The sequence below is a fragment of the Dendronephthya gigantea genome, unplaced genomic scaffold, assembly GCF_004324835.1.
Source record: "Dendronephthya gigantea isolate DGI-Jeju-01 unplaced genomic scaffold, DenGig_1.0 000185F, whole genome shotgun sequence".
NCBI lineage: Eukaryota > Metazoa > Cnidaria > Anthozoa > Malacalcyonacea > Nephtheidae > Dendronephthya > Dendronephthya gigantea.
In genome coordinates this window covers 151718-171080 of record NW_021163195.1, presented here as the reverse complement: position 1 = coordinate 171080, position 19363 = coordinate 151718, and the positions used below count along the sequence as shown (strand labels likewise).

General features: G+C 36.3%; 1 protein-coding gene across 2 annotated transcripts in view; it reads right to left on the bottom strand.

Annotated features, from left to right (window-relative positions):
• Positions 1-201: 201 nt before the first annotated feature.
• The window catches only part of LOC114538477 (cilia- and flagella-associated protein 58-like), a 76367-nt gene continuing 57205 nt past the window's right edge, over positions 202-19363 (bottom strand). For both annotated transcript variants that reach the window (XM_028559657.1, XM_028559658.1), the window contains 6 exons: positions 9144-9206; positions 3116-3973; positions 2677-2781; positions 2280-2384; positions 1950-2012; positions 202-1434 (listed from right to left, as the gene is read on the bottom strand). In XM_028559657.1, the coding sequence (XP_028415458.1) occupies positions 412-1434; positions 1950-2012; positions 2280-2384; positions 2677-2781; positions 3116-3973; positions 9144-9206 (2217 nt within the window). In that variant the 3' untranslated portion in view covers positions 202-411. The remainder of the gene's footprint in view (positions 1435-1949; positions 2013-2279; positions 2385-2676; positions 2782-3115; positions 3974-9143; positions 9207-19363) is intronic.

Genomic DNA, 19363 nt, shown 5'->3' with positions numbered 1-19363 from the left:
TTGTTGAGTCACTTACGCAAAAAACAATGGAGTTGTTCTTCCGATAGGTATTCTGTGCTTCTGGGGCAGGTTGTATGAAAGCTGGATAGCGCTTATCCACCGGATAGAGGTTTTTTCAACCGTTCTAAAAATTCTCGAAAAGCAATAAAATTTCATCTTCGGAACCAACAATTATTAAAGAGGATCCTCAATATAGGAATGTTAAGATTTAATCAAAGTTATACCCAACAGCGGGTGACTTTAAAGCGACTTTAAAAACTTTCCGGTGGATTGCGCTATCCGGCTTTGATACAACTGGCCCCTGGTTGCTCATATATCGAGAAGGCGCCGAAACAATGATTGACCATCACCACACAAAATATTATCATATTCATGCAAGGACACAATAAGAAGTTTATATTGGGAAAACTTTCAGATGTGAGGTTTTACAACAGCAGTTGCATTAAATCTCTTTTCTATCATTCCTGGTAGTTCTTTCCAGCCATCTCCACCAATGGTAAAGGTTTCCACTGAGTTGAGACCACCCTGCTCATCATTCCATCCACCAAACACGACAATGACGTCATTCATGATGACAGCTGAGCTACCTCTCCTTTTGTAGATCATGGAGGGCAGTTGCTCAATTTGCCCCGTCTCAGTGTCATACATGATGACGTCATTTAATTCCTGGTAATTCTTATCCACACCACCAAGAACAATGATCTTATCACCCCAAGTGACTGTGGACATATGACAAACAGGCTGAGGTAACGATGGACATGGCTTGAACTCATTCTTAATGAAATCATAAACCACAACGCTGTCAAGAGCATCTTCACTATCGAGATATGTTGTTCCACCCAAGATAAATAGTTTTCCATTAACAAGTTCTGCTCTGTGAATTTGTCTTGGCCCAGGCATTCTCGTCAGCAGCTTGGCAGTACAAGGTGGGGTAAGAGCAATCTCATGAATGGCGTTCGATATTTTTCTTTCATTCCAGTCATATCCTCCTATTATATATAATTTTCCTTGATAAACTATGACGTCATGACGATATATTTTGACAGGCAGTTTACCATCAAACATTGTCCATCGCAAAGGATGTTGGTTCATCTTCAAAACTTCGATCGTGTCAGTTCGTTCTTTACCATCGTGACCACCAACGAGAAGAACGTCATTATTGTAAACACACGAAGCTGATCCTACTCGAGGATGATTCAATGGTGGCAGCATAGTCGACCTCTTTTCAACAATATTATATTTTTCAACAGTTTTCAAAGGGGGTGCTCCCCTAAAGGTATACCAACCACCAAGAATAATAACGTCTTGGTTGTTAGTTGGAATTGTGGGATCCGTAGCTTGAGCACCATTTCTGTTGACAATATTTTCTTGGAATAGATGACCCAATAATCCTTCAAGTCTTTCCAACTGCTGCTTTATAACCTCATAATTATCCTAAATTGTAAATAAAAAGTTACGGTGTAGCATCATTAGTGCTCTGAAATCTCCTGTACTGACACATAGAGTGACCACTGGGGCTGCAGATTCTAGGATTTACTGACTATGTTAGCTAAAGTGTAACTGCATCTTTGGTATGCTCTTGTGAATAAACGATGCATTTTTAAAGCTTAGAATTGTATTTTACGACATTTCTAAGAGTGTTGTAGTTAGCGTTGCAAAGTGTTCACAGCAAATCACTCTACTAAGCTTGTAGTATCGCAGTAAAATCAACCGACCAAGCGTTTTACCGACAGTTCCTTTTGAAAGAGGATCATCTGAGCAATGTCGTCACCTTCAATCTAAGCAGGTCCATCGCAACAGATGGGGCTTGGGGGTTCACATGCCGCGGTTTTTTACACTGTGCAAGTTTGTGTGTGCCAGGCAAATGACATAATTATCGAGAGGGTGCATTTCGTCACGTGACAGCCAATGACCAGCAATTATGTAATATCATCACAATATATTCTTACCTCTATTTCCTCTACTTTCTCGTTAATTCCTGATTGAGTTTGTTTCATCTCGTCAAGAGCTTTCTAAAATAACAACCTTACTCACGTTCATACTCATTTAATATGAATTATCTCGGAAACGGGAAAATGGAAACAAGTTATGGTGAAGATGAGTCTGGATGTAGAATATGCTGATTATCTCAAAGGATTAAATTTTATGTAGCAAGAATATAGAACAAACATCATTGTAAGCTGTTTTTTTCTAAGAAAAATCATCTTATACTAATTCCTAAGAGAGGGGGTCGCTGTCTTTCGTATATATCGCTTTGAAAATATCAGTTAAAAATTAACCTTCGTCTCATCTTGTTTTCTTGCCATTTCAAGGTGATGAACCTCCATTTCCTGTACTTTCTCGTTAATTCCTGATTGGGTTTGTTTCATTTCATCCAGAGCTTTCTAAACAACGTCACTCACGTTCATTAAACTCATTTAACATGAATTACCTCGGAAAACTGGGCGATGGAAACAAGTTAAGGTGAAGATGAGTCTGGATGTAGAATATGGTGATTATCTTAAAGATGAAACTACTTATCATGATAAACTAAATGTTATATAGTAAGAATATAGAAGAAACATCATCCTATACTGTTTTTTTCTAAGAAAAATTATCTTAAACTAATTCATTCTTAAGAGAGGGGATCGCCGTCTTTCGTACATATCGCTTTGACTATATCAGTTAAAAATTAACCTTCGTCTCATCTTGTCTCACTTCCATTTGATCTTGTTTTCTTGCCATTTCAAGTTGACGATATTTCAGGTCAGATTGAGACGGTGTCAGTTTGTTGACATTCGTCTAAATTGCAGTTCAACAGTTAAAAAATTTTCTCCGAAGTAACACGATCTAACTCATCTGAGAGTGTGTTCTTAAATACGTTCTGGCAGCGAATATGCCCCCCTCTAAATTGGCCCCTAGTCCATATCTGCTAGATGGCAAATATGTCCAAGGGGGTCCTTTTTAGGGGGATCCAAATCTGCTGGGATACCGGCTAGGGCTGGGTAACGCTATGTACCAGATAGTTATATTTCAACCATTTTTTTCAAAGCATTCAAAAATATAGAATATATTGATGACATTCAAAAATTAATAAAACAATACTAATAGTCATAACAGATAAATCTTTCCTTACCTTAATTTTCTTTACTTGTTTCTGTATATTAGAATGCATTGTTTTAATTCCTGTCACTTCGCTTCTCATTTCATCTTGAACTGTATTCGTGAAGGTCTGAATTTCTTCACAACTATTGGTGACTTCATTCAGTTCCTGCCTTTGTAAATTCTGATTATCCTCCATTTCATCCAGGTTTGTACGAATTTTTTCACAATTATCGATGATTTCTTTGAGTTTCCGTTTCTGTCTTTTCTGAGTACCAACCATTTCATGTAAATCATCGTCAATATCATCTACCTTCTGTCCATATGCGTTTTGAGTTTCTTCCAGTTCCCTTTGTTTATCGTCGAATTCTTTCTGTCTCGCTCTGACAATCTTGAAATCATCTTTCATTTCTTCGTGACGCAGTTTGATATCTTTCAAACCCTGAATATTGGCTCCACCAAGCTGACAGAAACTCTTCTTGTGGTTGTCTTCATCTTTTGCATTTACTTCAAGGTGACACTCCTCACACGTTACTGGACGGTATTCACAATTGTTCACATGATTTTGTAGATTTCCGAGCTCAACATGCTCCGGACACCCTCGATTCATGTATTCACACTTGATTCTCAGCTCTGATAAAATGTTGTTGAAATAGTTTCCAGGACATTTCAAAGTTTCCAAAGTGAGGTGTTGCCGACATTCTGGGCATGTCTGGGAATTAGGAAGATGTTGAGATATGCAGTTTAAACAAAATTTATGTTCTTCGGCCTCGCATAATCGTGGCTCGTTTAACACACACTGGCAAATGCAGCATTTAAAACCATGAAGAACTCGATCAACGAAACGGTCAGGATCATAGCCTTCACCCATCTGCATTATCTTCACATGAATCTGAAACATGTTTTCAATAAATGGTTAAAGAAATTATTGCCATAAATTACTTCCTTAGCCTGGATTTCATTTGGACGTAATTGTCATGAAAATGTCAAGGTGGTTGATGTATTTGAATATTGCTATGGAGTGTGTGCAATCAACAATGACCGATTGGAATTATTACCACTCAACAATAACGAAAAGTTTACATCTGGACTATTTCACATTGGCAGGACTTGTTTACGACTATTGCAACAAAGAGAAATGATTGATATCTACAGAGTTCTTATATTTTATAAATAACGCAAGATTTAAAATATCATTCTCAAGGAACACTTCGCTGCCCAATAGTTCATAGTTGTGTTTACACTGTGCACTATACCCTCTGTCTCTTACACGATATCGTATTTTGGAGTTTGAGAACGCTCTGAACACTTTGAATTAGGATTTTACAATAAAATCAAACAATAATTGTGAATTAACTAAGATTTGTTGACAAAGATTACTCGTAAACGACAAGTGTTGATCTCGTGACTCGGGAATCTGGCAAAGTGTAAACGTGGCGACCAGTGAGACTATCAAGCCTGCAGTGATTGGTAGCGAGGCATTTTTGACACTGACGGACCATACAACTTAAACCACACAAAGATAATCAAATTAGACTTACCAAAGCTGATGAATTATGACAGATTTTCGCTTTGAAATTCAGCAAGAAGCTGGTGTTAGCATCGTCTCGACGGTATTTTGTGTCTAAGATACAACACCTTGATATGACGTAGGTGTATTGTGTTCAAAACATCCCGTGGTTCTAAAGGAAGTCTACCAATATCGTTATAAGGAACTAACTGTCTGGCTTCGACAAAAAATCTTTATTATCATGCATTTCATTGATGTTCAAGTATCAACCAGAGATTCATTAACCGCGAAGTAATATTGCTCACAAGAAGACAAGATTTGTCAAAACGTATTTGTTTTGAGAATACCGTTTCAAGAATCATGTTGCGAGAATTTATTTGCATTTTGAGAGACGCTACGCTTGAATCTGCTACGGATATTGTGCCTTTGATTATTCTGTGTTATCCTGGGTAATCGTAATTTAATATTTGCTAATATTTGACTTAAGTTTAGCTAGCGAGTTTGTTTTGTCTGGTTTTGTATTTGAGAAAGTTGCGATCATAGTCGGCAAGCTTGGTCAATAATTTATAAATGTGCTCGCTAAATTCTGATCTGAAAATTTCAACTATCAACTTGAGATTCCAAGTAACATTAAACGTTTAATTGATTTATTTATTATCTGCCGGTGTAATAAAATATTTTTCAGAACTGGTTTCGGTTTTAACAATCCATTTCTGGGCAATATTGAAAGTCATTTTCACATTTGCATTTTAAGAGAAGCTTTTGCACTTTTGTTTTTGTTTACAACGATTGTGGCATTTTGATTCGAATTTTACGATGGTTCATTGACTGTAATTCAATGTTTTATATCTCTGAGGATAGTTCTGCAATAAACACAGTTTATTACACAATATTTTTGAACGTTTTATAGTTGTGCATTAATGATAACACATGATTTTCCCCATCAAGAACTTCATGTAATTTAAATTATTAAATATGGGCACAGAGATTTATCAACAGGAGTCCCTGGTTCACCCGCTCCTGCCTGTGTGATTCCTTATAACGAGGAAAAGGCGGAAAGATTGCGACCAAAATACCAAATGACAACTTTTAAACACAGTTTATTACACCATATTTTTAAACTATCGCATTATAGTTGTGAATTAATGATAACACTTCACTCATCACGAAATACTTTGTGATATAATCGCTTGTTTATAATCAATGTTTTACCAACGGCGAGAAGTCGCGTGAATTATTAAAGACAGTCAAACAACATTCGTCACCTCGCTGTTTGAACTCAGACAAATAGCCAGCAATTATGTCCGGTTAAAAACACGTTGAAAAGTTCGCTAAATGCTGCTAACTTTGCACACGAGATCACTTAAAATATAAACAAACTCACCAGTAATTTTCGTAGCGACAAAATTCTCCCTTTCTTGTCTCAATTCCTTTCTCTTTGAGTTATAATACGAAGTACAATGCCTTGTCTTATTACCATAATCCTCAAAGATTCATTTCCTGTCCGGAAATTAAACAATTATTGAAGTTAGTCGAGTTAATATTTCACATAAGTAACAGTTCTCAACTTTATATGTTATTTGTTAGCCAAAGAATACTGGAATAATCTTTTAAAGGTTCATATAATAATTTGTGTAAACATAGGTCGATAATGACTAATCCTATTTTAGGCAGTTGTTATACCACATATGATGCTAAGGGGCTGGTTAATGGACCGGGCTAGCCCGCCTTCCCGGGCTGAAATTTAGCAAACGATTATATGAGTAATTTTTGCCGGGCTGAAATTTAGCAACCGAAGAAAATTAAGCAAACGCAGAAGCCATTGTTGTTTATGCATGTGTGTAACACTGCGCATGCGTTGACAAATTCCCAGCGCGATTACATAATCGAAACGTCAAAAATTGCTTGCGATAATATAGGAAACAGGCTAGATCGGTCCATGTGGTCGGTCCATGTAAAGTTTAATGGATAATATGTTAGAGTGGTTGAGATGACCACGGCACTGCCGGGTGTTTGAGAAAAGTTGGTGAAACTCAAATACATAAAAATTGGAAGAAACTCACCAAATTTTTTGTTGAACATCAGAATGATCTCATGACTTGCTCTTTCCTTCAGTAAACAATGCCATTTGTTCTTAATATGTTGTGGTTTATCTTGTTTCAACTGGAATGTTTTATATTGAGCCTGGTCTGGTTAACCAAGGCCTGACTTGGTTTTCTCTCCATCTCTCGTTGTGTCTCGTTGAAAATTGAAACTTTGTTTTGTTGTCAGGTTCCTCGTGGTCCAGTTCTCCAGCATATACGAGATCAGGAATTATATCACCTTTCGCTGACAACGAAAAACATGGTTGAATAAGAAATATCTGGATTATCCAGTTAAGACACACACAGCCTCTATACATTTTAATTTCAGTCACAAATTAAACAATGTTTATCTTTGATATTATTACATTAACATAAGAAGGATTTTGGCTGATGAAAAATCGAGCGAAATTTATTTACATTTAGATCTAACCTGATTGCTTCCATTAACGGTACTTGCTGAGTCACTTACGAAAAAAACAATGGAGTTGTTCTTCTGATAGGTATTCTGTGCTTCTGGGGCAGGTAGTATGAAAGCTGGATAGCGCTATCCACCGGATAGTGGTTTTTTCAACCGTTTAAAAATGCTCGAAAAGCAATAAAATTTCATCTTCGGAACCAACAATTATTTAAGAGGATCCTCAATTTAGGAATACTAAGATTTAATCAAAGTTATACCCAACAACGGGTGACTTTAAAGCGACTTTAAAACATTATCCGGTGGATAGCGCTATCCGGCTTTCATACAACCGGCCGATGGTTGCTCATATATCAAGAAAGCGCCGGGACAATGATTGACCATCACGACATAAAATATTATCATATTCATGCAAGGACACAATAAGAACTTTATAGTGAGAAAACTTTCAGATGTGAGGTTTTACAACAGCAGTTGCATTACACCTTTTTTCTATCATTCCTGGCAGTTCTTTCCAGCCATCTCCACCAATGGTAAAGGTTTCCACTGAGTTGAGATGTTCCTGCCCAGTATTCCATCCACCAAACACGACAATGACGTCATTCATAATGACAGCTGAGCTGCCGCTCCTTTTGTGAATCATGGAGGGCAGTCTCTCGCTTCGCCCAGTCTCAGTGTCATACATGATGACGTCATTTAATGCCTGAGCATTCTTATTCTCACCACCAAGAACAATGATCTTATCACCCGAAGTGACTGTGGAAATACTACAAACAGGCTGAGGTAACGATGGACATGGCTTGAACTCATGCTTAATGAAATCATAAAAAACAACGCTGTCAAGAGCATCTTCACTATCGCCAGTTGTTGATCCACCCAAGATAAATAGTTTTCCATTAACAAGTTCTGCTCTGTGAATTTGTCTTGGCCCAGGCATTCTCGTCAGCAGCTTGGCAGTATAAGGTGGGGTAAGAGCAATCTCATAAATGGCGTTCGATGTTTCTCTTTCATTCCAGTCATGTCCTCCTGTTATATATAATTTTTCTTGATAAACTATGACGTCATGAACAGATATTTTGACAGGCAGTTTACCATCAAACATTGTCCATCGCAAAGGATGGTGGTTCATCTTCAAAACTTGGATCGTGTCAGTTGCATCTTTACCATCGAAACCACCAACGACCAGAACGTCATTGTTGTAAACACACGAAGCTGATCCTACTCGAGGATGATTCAATGGTGGTAGCATAGTCGACCTCTTTTCAACAATATTATATTTTTCAACAGTATTCAAAGGGGGTGCTTCCCCAAAGTCATACAAACCACCAAGAATAATGACGTCTATGTTGTTAGTTGGAATTGTGGGATCCGTAGCTTGAGCCCCATTTCTGTTGACAATATTTTCTTGGAATAGATGACCCAATAATCCTTCAAGTCTTTCCAACTGCTGCTTTATAACCTCATAATTATCCTGAATTGTAAATAAAGAGTTACGGTGTAGCATCATTAGTGCTCTGAAATCTCCTGTACTGACACATAGAGTGACCACTGGGGCTGCAGATTCTAGGATTTACTGACGATGTTGGCTAAAGTGTAACTGCATCTTTGGCATGCTCTTGTGAATAAACGATGCATTTTTAAAGCTTAGAATTGTATTTTACGACATTTCTAAGAGTGTTGTAGTTAGCGTTGCAAAGTGTTCACAGCAAATCACTCTACCAAGCTTGTGGTATCGCAGTAAAATCAACCGACCAAGCGTTTTACCGACAGTTTCTTTTGAAAGAGGATCATCTGAGCGCTGTCGTCACCTTCAATCTAAGCAGGCCCATCGCAACAGATGGGGCTTTAGGGTTCACATGCCGCGGTTTTTTACACTGTGCAAGTTTGTGCGTGAAGGTTAAGAATATGCCGCTAAATCCAATGACAATAGAAAACCTTTTAAATTGAAAGTTTGTGTGTGCCAGGCAAATGATATAATTATCGAGAGGGTGAATTTCGTCACGTGACAGCCAATGACCAGCAATTATGTAATATCATCACAATATATTCTTACCTCCATTTTCTCTACTTTCTCGTTAATTCCTGATTGGGTTTGTTTCATCTCGTCAAGAGCTTTCTAAAATAACAACCTCACTCACGTTCATACTCATTTAATATGAATTACCTCGGAAACGGGGAAATGGAAACAAGTTAAGGTGGAGGTGAGTCTGGGTGAAGAATATGATGATTATCTCAAACGATTTAATTTTATGTAGCAAGAATATAGAAGAAGCATCATTGTAAGCTGTTTTTTTATAAGAAACATCATCTTATACTAATTCCTAAGAGTGGGGATCGCTGTCTTTCGTATATGTAGCTTTGACTATATCAGTTAAAAATTAACCTTCGTCTCATCTTGTCTCGCTTCGATTTGATCTTGTTTTCTTCCCATTTGAAGGTGCTGAATATTCAGCTCAGCTTGAGACGGTGTCAGTTTGTTGACATTTGTCTAAATTACAATATGATGGTTAAAATATTTTATCCGAGGTAACACGATCCGAGGTAACACGATGTGTACAAAATTTTCTCTGTGGTGACATGATAGAATATAATCTATGAAGTGATAGTTGAAACTGGGGCCTTCGGCACCTTACGATATGGATCTTATCAGATTTCATTGTTCTGTTTGTTTAGGCTTTCCATTTTTCTTGTTTTCTTGAGGGCGCTAGTGAAGGTGTTTTGTTTGTTTATTTAGCTAATGTTGTATAAAATGCTACTTCAGATAAACGCTTCGCGCTTTTAAAAACTTGGTATCAACTTAATCAGAAACCGAAGAAGTATTTGCAACATGATTATAAATACTAGGGAGGTTAATATTCATTTTTTTCAACGACTAACTTTGAAAAGCTATGAACTAATCGAATGCCGGTACGTCTATCAGATCATCTATTCAAGGTTGCCTGTCATTAGTTGCCTTTTAAGGGCGTTCGTACCTCTCAGTCCGGCGAAACACTTTCGTAGCTAAAAATGTTATAACACAATTATTATGATGGTATTACCTTCATTTTCTTTACTTTGTCGTAAATATTATCATGTCGTCTTTTAAGTTCCGTCACCTCGCCTCTCGCTTCATCCTGAATTGAATATTAGACAAATCAGAGACTTCTTCAAACACTAATTTTTAGGACCTTGAGCACCTATTAATTAATCAAATGCGGCAATTAATTCTATCAGATTAACCAATCAAAGAGCTGTGTTTCATACTAACAGTGGGGTTTTCAGGGCGGTTTCCTATTTTCGAGATACTTTCAAAGTTTGTAACCACAAAACATTTCCTTTGCTAAAAATGTTATAACACAATCATTATGATGGTATTACCTTCATTTTATTTACTTCGTCGTAAATGCCATCGTGTCGTCTTTTAAGTTCTGCGACCTCCCCTCTCAATTCATCCTGAATTGAATTCGTAAAGGTCTTAATTTCTTCTGAACTATTGGTGACTTCATTCAGTTCCTGCCTTTGTAAATTCTGATTACCCTCCATTTCATCTAGTTTTGTACGAATTCCTTTTAGTTCCCGTTTCTGTCTTCTCCGTTTACCCTCCATTTCATCCAAATCATCATCAATATCATCTAGCTTCTGTCCATACGCGTACTGAGTTTCTTCTAGTTCCTTCTGTTTATCGTCAAATTCTTTTTGTCTTGCTCTGATCATGGTGAAATTATCTTTCATTTCTTCTTGACGCAATTTGATATCTTTTAAACCCTGAATATTGGCTCCACCAAGCTGACAGAAACTCTTCTTGTGGTTGTCTTCATCTTTTGCATTTACTTCAAGGTGACACTCTTTACACGTTACTGGACGGTATTCACAATTATTCACATGATTTTGTAGGTTTCCAAGCTCAACATGTTCAGGACACCCTCGATTGATGTAGTCACACTTGATTCTCAGCTCTGATAAAATATTCTTGAGGTGTTTTCCAGGACATTTCAAAGTTTCCAAAGTGAGGGGTTGCCGACATTCTGGGCATGTCTGGGAATTAGGAAGATGTTGAGATATGCAGTTTAAACAAAATTTATGTTCTTCTGCCTCGCATAATCGTGGTTCGTTTAACACACACTGGCAAATGCAGCATTTAAAACCATGAAGAACTCGATCAACGAAACGGTCAGGATCATAACCTTCACCCATCTGCATTATCTTCACATGAATCTGAAACATGTTTTCAATGAATAGTTAAAAAAATTATTGCCATAAATTATTTCCTTAAATGTCAAGGTGGTTGATGTATTTGAATATTGCTATGACGTATGTGCAATCAACAATGACCGATTGGAATTATTATTATTCAACAATAACGAAAAGTTTACATCTGGACTATTTCACATCGGCGGGAATGACTTGTTTAAAACGATTGCAACAAAGGGAAACGATTGATATCGATAAAGTTCTTATGTTTTATAAGTAACACAAGATTTTAAATATCATCCTCAAGGAACGCTTCGCTGCCCAATAGTTCATAGTTGTGTTTACACTGTACAATATTCCCTCTGTCTCTGACACGATATCGTATTTTGCAGTTTGAGAACGCTCTGAACACGCTCTGAATTAGGATTTTACGATAAAATCAAACAATAATTGCGAAAAAACTAAGATTTTTTGACAAAATTACTCGAAAACGACAAGTGTTAATCTCATGACTCGGGAATCTGGTAAAGTGTAAACGTGGCGACCAGTGGAACTATCAAACCTACAGTGATTGGTAGCGAGGCTGATATTGACAGTGACAGACCATGCAACTTAAACCACACAAAGATAATCAAATTAATTATAATAACTTGTAGGTACACCACGTAAGTATTAAATACTGCAAAGCTTTCGGTCCGTTAACCCGGACCTTCATCAGTGCAATATTTAAGCTTTGCAGTATTTAATACTTACGTGGTGTACCTACAAGTTATTATAATTACTAAAGTCGCCATGCAATCATACAACAAAATTATAATCAAATTAGCTTACCAATGCTGATGAATTATAATTTTCGCTTAAATATTCTGCAGTAAGCTGCTGCTAACGCGATAAACGATATTTTGTGAAAGACAACACCTTGATACCTTGTGCAATATTTATTGTATCCATGACATTTTCATAACTTACGTCATTCTGTCATCATGCTGTGAAAGTTGTATTCATTGAATTCATTTGCATTCATTGATATCCCAGTGTCAACGTGAGATTACTAGTATTATGGTCGTGTCATTGACTGAATTATTATTGTTCACAAGAACACAAAATTTATCAAAACGTCTTTGTTTTGACAATACCATTTCAAGAATCATGTTGCGAGTATTAATTTGTATTTTGAGAAACGCGTTTGCACTTGAATCTACTACGGATATTGTGCCTTTGATTCGAGTGTTATTGGGTTGTTGTAATTTAATATTTACTGATATTTGACTTAGTTTAGTGAGTTTAATCTAGTCTGGTTTAGCGTCTAAGAAACTATCTCGCTTAGTTGGGATGCCTTGCTCTATGTAATCACACAGACACTGTGTAGTCCAACTATCAACTTAAGACCCAAAGTAATGTGACTGATTTGTGTCATTCCTTAGACAAGATTTGTCAGAGTTGGATTCCACAAATTTGACGGAAAGAATTTTGCACTTTGAGAGAGGCGTTTGTATTTGTGTTCACTACGAATTTTGTGCGTGTAATTAATTTGAATGTATGTTTATGGTTCATGATGGTTCATTGATTGTAATTTAACATTTCATACGACTGAGGACAGTTTCAAAATAATCGCAGTTTATTGCACGTTATTTTTGAACAATCGCTTTATAGTTGTGTGTTAATGATAATTAACCTTTCCTCATCACTGCAAAATTTGGAATCTATTGACGCCAAAGCAGTCAAAATGTATGTACAGTAATCTACAAGAATATTATGATGTAGGTTAAAATCAAGCTAGTATCAAGCCCGTTTAGCTTAAACGGTGGATAAGTCAAAATTAAATAACACTCTTACAACTCCCTTGAATGAGACAACTTGAATGTTATGCACTGAATATGTAGTTGTAAACAGCAGCTTTATATTAGGGTCAAAAACATGTTTCGTTCGCTTGTTGAATAAAACGGCAGACTTGCTTTCTATTTTGAACTTATCAACCGTTTAAGCTAAACGGGCTTGATACAACCGACCCCTGAGTGTTTACTAACTCGCATGTCGCAATTCCTGGCTTGTGCTACGCTGAATCCTAAATATCTACAGCGAATTACAATGAATTAAGATTTTGGAATCGAGACGAATTGAAACGAATGAAACCTGACTAAAATCTCGTTGAACGCGACTCAAAATTATTAAATTATCAAGGGCCGGTTGTATCAAGCCCGTTTAGCTTAAGTTCAAAATAGAAAGCAAGTTTATCGTTTTATTTAACAAGCGAACTAAATGTTTTTGACTTTAATACAAAGATATTGTTTGCAACTACATATTCAGTGCATAATATTCAAGTTGACTCATTCAAGAAAGATGTAAGAGTGTTATTTAATTTTGACTTATCCACCGTTTAAGTTAAACGGGCTTGATACAACCGGCCCCTGAGTGTTTACTAATACAGTACACATGTCACAATTCCTGGCTTGTGCTACGCTGAATCCTAAATATCCACAGCGAATTACAATGAATTAAGATTTTGGAATCGAGACGAATTGAAACGAATGAAACCTGACTAAAATATCGTTGAACGCGACTCAAAATTATCAGCATATTGCGCCAGAGTTAATCGTGTCAATGCGTGCGTTTTGTTATTTAAGATTGCTCACATCTCGACTAAAATAAATATGTAAACACACTTACCAAACAATGTCGCGAGAACTACATTCACGGTGGCAATATAGCTTCTTTCATTGTGGTGTAAAACTGCATCTTTAGAGCTTTCCAAATGACTGAACAAATTGCGCAAAGTCTCGTGACGAAGGGGGTGATCTTGTTTACCTTATATGGACATCAAAGACCCTTTACTTCCTGATAAAAAGTTTCGCAATTTTAAAAACATGATAATAATCATAATATATTATGTCACAGAAATAGACATTTGATCGCTGTTATTGTCAACAGATTGAAATAGACAAAATCAATCACTTTTTTAATCGATCACTTTATAATATGCAAGATTTCAGAGAAACATGCCTGCTATTGATTTCTAGGAATTATTATGCATTTCCAAGTAATATTGAAGCATGCTGACGTGGAGTTTCCTAAAGTTTTATCCGAGGATCACAGTTTGATCAAGATGAAATATGTATTCGTGTGGAAAGTTTTCTTGTTTACAAAAACCACCTCTGAGCCTGTTATCAATTTATGTTCCGGTAACTAATATAGGAAAACTTCATGTAATTTATATATGAGCACCGAGATTTATCAACAGGAGTCCCTGGTTCACCCGCTCCTGCCTGCGACTCCTTATAACGAAGAAAAGGTGGAAAGATTGCGACCAAAATACCAAATGACAACTTTTAAACACAGTTTATTACACCATATTTTTAAACTATCGCTTTATAGTTGTGAATTAATGATAACACTTCACTCATCACGAAGTCCTTTGTGATATAATCGCTAGTTTATAATCAATATTTTACCAACGGCGAGAAGTCCTTGAATTATTAAATACAGTCAAACAACATTCGTCGCCTCGCTGTTTGAACTCAGAAAAATAGCCAGAAATTATGTCCGGTTAAAAACACGTTGAAAAGTTCGCTAAATGCTGCTAACTTTGCACACGAAATCGCTTAAAATATAAACAAACTCACCAGTAATTTTCGTAGCGACAAAACTCTCCTTTTCTTGTCTCAATTCCTTTCTCTTTGAGTTATAATACGAAGTACAATGCCTCGACTTATTACCATAATCCTCAAACATTCATTTCCTGTCCGGAAATTAAACAATTATTGGAGTTGGTCGAGTACATATTTCACGTAAGCAACAGTTCTCAACTTTATATGTTATTTGTTAGCCAGAGAATACTGGAATAATCTTTTAAAGGTTCATATAATAATTTGTGTAAACATAGGTCGGTAATGACAAGTGAATAGACTTATATTAGAGTGGTTGAGATGACAACGGCTCTGGTGTTTCAGAAAAGTTGGTAAAACTCAAATACATAAAAATTTTAGCAACTCACCAAATTTTTTGTTGAACATCAGAATGATCTAATGACTTGGTCTTTCCTTCAGTAAACAATGTCGTTTTGTTCTTAATATGTTGTGGTTTATCTTGTTTCAACTGGAGTGATTTATATTGAGCCTGGTTTGGTCAACCAAGGGCTGACTTGGTTTTCTTTTCCATCTCTCGTTGTGTCTCGTTGGAAAATTGAAACTTTGTTTTGTTGTCAGATTCCTCGTCGTCCAGCACTCCAGCATATACGAGATCAGGAATAATACCACCCTTCGTTGTCAACGAAAAACATGGTTGAATAAAAAATATCTGGATTATCCAGTTAAACACACTAATTTATTGAGATCAGACCAAACTACCGACCTGTTCATCCTTGGCAAACGACGATATAAATCTTGAAACTGCTGACGAACCATGTTCATATTTTAGAACTTCACCATTTTTTCTAAGAATTATGCGGTGAAAAATACTGATGTTTCTTAGAAAAATACTGCTCTTTACCCCTCTCTGTCCCCTCCTAAAACATGTAACCCTCATTGTCCTGCGTATGGTCTGGTCTAAGGTCAGAAACGAATCGTATTGATCGCCATTAAAACATGGATAATCTATCTTTTATTGATCAATATTTATCATCAAACTTATTTCACTAATGGATCTAATGTCCTGCATATTGCTAATGTCCATTGGTTAAGACTGAAATGTCAAATTGAATCTATTTACACACTAATCATATAATATATTAGGGTAAAATATTGACTATATGAACAAAATATTATATCTCTATATCTATTTTTCTTATGTTACATATTTACACACTAATAATATTGGTTAAACCTCACCAGACGTCACAGTATAAGAATATGGAAATATTATAGATGACAACAGCAGTTATCAACGTGACGTGGAACAATGGTTGTTTCTTGATATATGAGAAAACAGAAATATAAACAAAATACTTCATGTTAGACTCAGGGTTATGATTAGGGACAGACTTCTGGTTGCTCATATATCAAGAAAGCGCCGAAACAATGATTGACCATCACGACACAAAATATTATCATATTCATGCATGGAAACAATAAGAAGTTTATATTGAGACAACGTTCAGTTGTGAGGTTTTACAACAGCAGTTACGAAACACCTTTTTTCTATCATACCTGGCAGTTCTTCCCAGTCATCTCCACCAATGGTGAAAGATTCCACTGAGTTGAGACATCCCTGCTCATTATTCCATCCACCAAACACGACAATGACGTCATTCATGATGACAGCTGAGCTGGCGCTCCTTTTGTGAATCATGAAGGGCAGTGGCTCAATTTGCCCTGTCTCAGTGTCATACATGATGACGTCCTTTAATTTTTGATTATTCCTACCCTCACCGCCAAGAACAATGATCTTATCACCCCAAGTGACTGTGGACATACGACAAACAGGCAGAGGTAACGATGGACATGGCTTGAACTCATTTTTGATGAAATCATAAACAATAACGCTGTCCAGAGCATCTTCAGACTTGCCTGTTGTTGATCCACCCAAGATAAATAGTTTTCCATTAACAAGTTCTGCTCTGAGATCTTCTCTTGCCTCAGGCATTCTCGTCAGCAGCTTGGTAGTATAAGGTGGGGTAAGACCAATCTCATAAATTGCATTCGATGTTTTTTTTTCATCCCATTCATATCCTCCTATTATATATAATTTCCCTTGATAAACTTTGACGTCATGTCCAAATAATCTGCGAGGCAGTTTAGAATCAAACATTGTCCATCGCAAAAGATGTTGGTCCATTTTCAAAACTTCGATCGTGTCAAGTGCATGCTTACAGTGACCACCAACGAGAAGAACGTCATTGTTGTAAACACACGATGCTGAATGTTCGCAAGCGTGATTCAATTGTGGTAACATTGTCGACGTCTTCGCACCAACATTGTATTTTTCAACAGTGTCTAAGGTGACTTCACCGCTATACCAACCACCAACAATAATAACGTCTTGGTTATTAGCTGGAATTATGGGATCATCCTCGGCTTGAGTACTGTTTCTGTTGGTTGTTCTTTCTTGTGTTAATTCATCAAGAAATCTATGAAATCTTTCGAGCCGCTGATGTATCGCCAAAAAATTAACCTGAATTGCAAGACAAAGTCACAGTGTAGTATAATTAGTGCTTGGAAATCTCAGTTTTAATCCTGCATTATTGCCTGAAGCGACTACTGGTGATACAGATGTTGAGACTTGTGTAGAACTTGCTCTTGTATGACGTCATTCGAAGCCTTAGAAATGCACTTTACGTGTTTCTATTAGTGTTTTACGTCAAAAACGCTGCGAGTGAGCTTGTAGTAGCTCAGTAAAATATGAAAACCAATCGACAAACTATTTTCATATTTTCCATTTTTTCCGACAAATATGAATTATTGACAATTTCTTCAGGAACTAGGATAATTTCAGTGTTTATCTAAAGTGTCAATAATAGAGTCTTGCTCTGATGAATCGTGAGCCTATCGATGTCTTTGGGTTTTCAAATTTTGAGCGAGGCTTTACGATCACAATTACGATTATGACTACGAATAGTAATAATCGAAAGGGTGTATTAAAATGTATTCGTCACCTGACATAAATCGCGATGAAATGATCAACAAATTGGAAATATTATTATCACAATCTTTTCTTACATGTACTTCTTCTTTTAGTCCTAGTTGCATTCCCCCCATAATTTGCAAACGTTTCTAAAAAACAATATTTTATTAAGAATATACTTAATAAATCAGCTCAAACTAGTTAAGCAGCCTCCCTTTAAACCTTTTAAATTGATGTTGGAGGGACCATATGTTGCAATTTAAGGCATAATGGTTAAACTAAATACAATGTGAGGGGAGAGAAATCTACTGCAAGCTACAACCACGCCTTTTTTCCTAAATGCAGCTCCCCAAATCCAAATTTCATTTCGTTCCGATCGGTCTTCTAAAGCGTTTAAAATTACATTTCGATACATCAGTTTAATAATTATTAATAATTATTTCGCGCTTGGGATTCCACCACTGAGCTGTATAATAGGGACCTTAAGCATGTAGAACGCGAACGCGACGACGACGGCTATCAATACAATGGGTCATTGAAAAGAAATGAATAATTAAAGACCCATGATGGGTTTTAGACGTCGTCTTCGTTCTGTTTACAACGGAAAAACGTCGTTTTTTACGTCTTGCCTAGAACGGTTGCATTTCAGGCCCAGCGAGCCCTACCTCGATTAGGCTCTATAGAATTGTCCTTAAACATAAACACAATGCTCTTAACGCCTCACATCTCACTGAATCGGTACATTTAATAATACTGGAAATACATTGCATGCAAAGTCCCTCGCCTGAAGCAATAAACTTATATTTCCATTACTGAAATTCTATAATACTCGTTTCTGCTGAATGATCGAAGTCGTAAAGTAAAATGCTATATCTTGGTACAATTATAAAGTCGACTCTCGAGCTATCAAATTCGACTATAATCATAATTGTGCTACGAATAGTTTTAAATACTACAATTTTTAGCGAAATTTCAATTACTTTTTAAACAAATTCACCTTTAAAAATAAATACTTTCCAAATCAAAATCATTTCAACGAAATTGACGAATAAATTCAAAGAGGTGTCATACATTTGTTGATAAATCCACATATTAAACTTACAAAATACTTGCATGCTTTAAAATACAAAATCTACCCATTTACCTGTTCAAAAACACTTTAAAAATGCTTCAAAATCGTAGATTTTTTTACCATTCCTTTGAATGAAAATTTTTCTATCCAAAGGCATCTTTTACATTATATTTTAATCAATTTTACGAGTCAATTTTTCGTATATTTTTAAGACCACCCAAATGAAAAATATTATTTTAAAAAGTTTTATAATTCAAAAATTAATATCAGTTATGCTGACGTGAACCGAAATATTAATTTAGCCAATCACACGTTTGTAAACGTTTGCTAGTTACCAGTTTTAACTCACGCATGCGCATAACTTAGAAAAACGCCCAACGTCCATGACATAATGTCGGACAACTTTCATTTCGCATTTGCATTCCCGGGCGTAATTAAAATCTCCGGGCGAGAATCAAATGAGAATAGGCTATTCA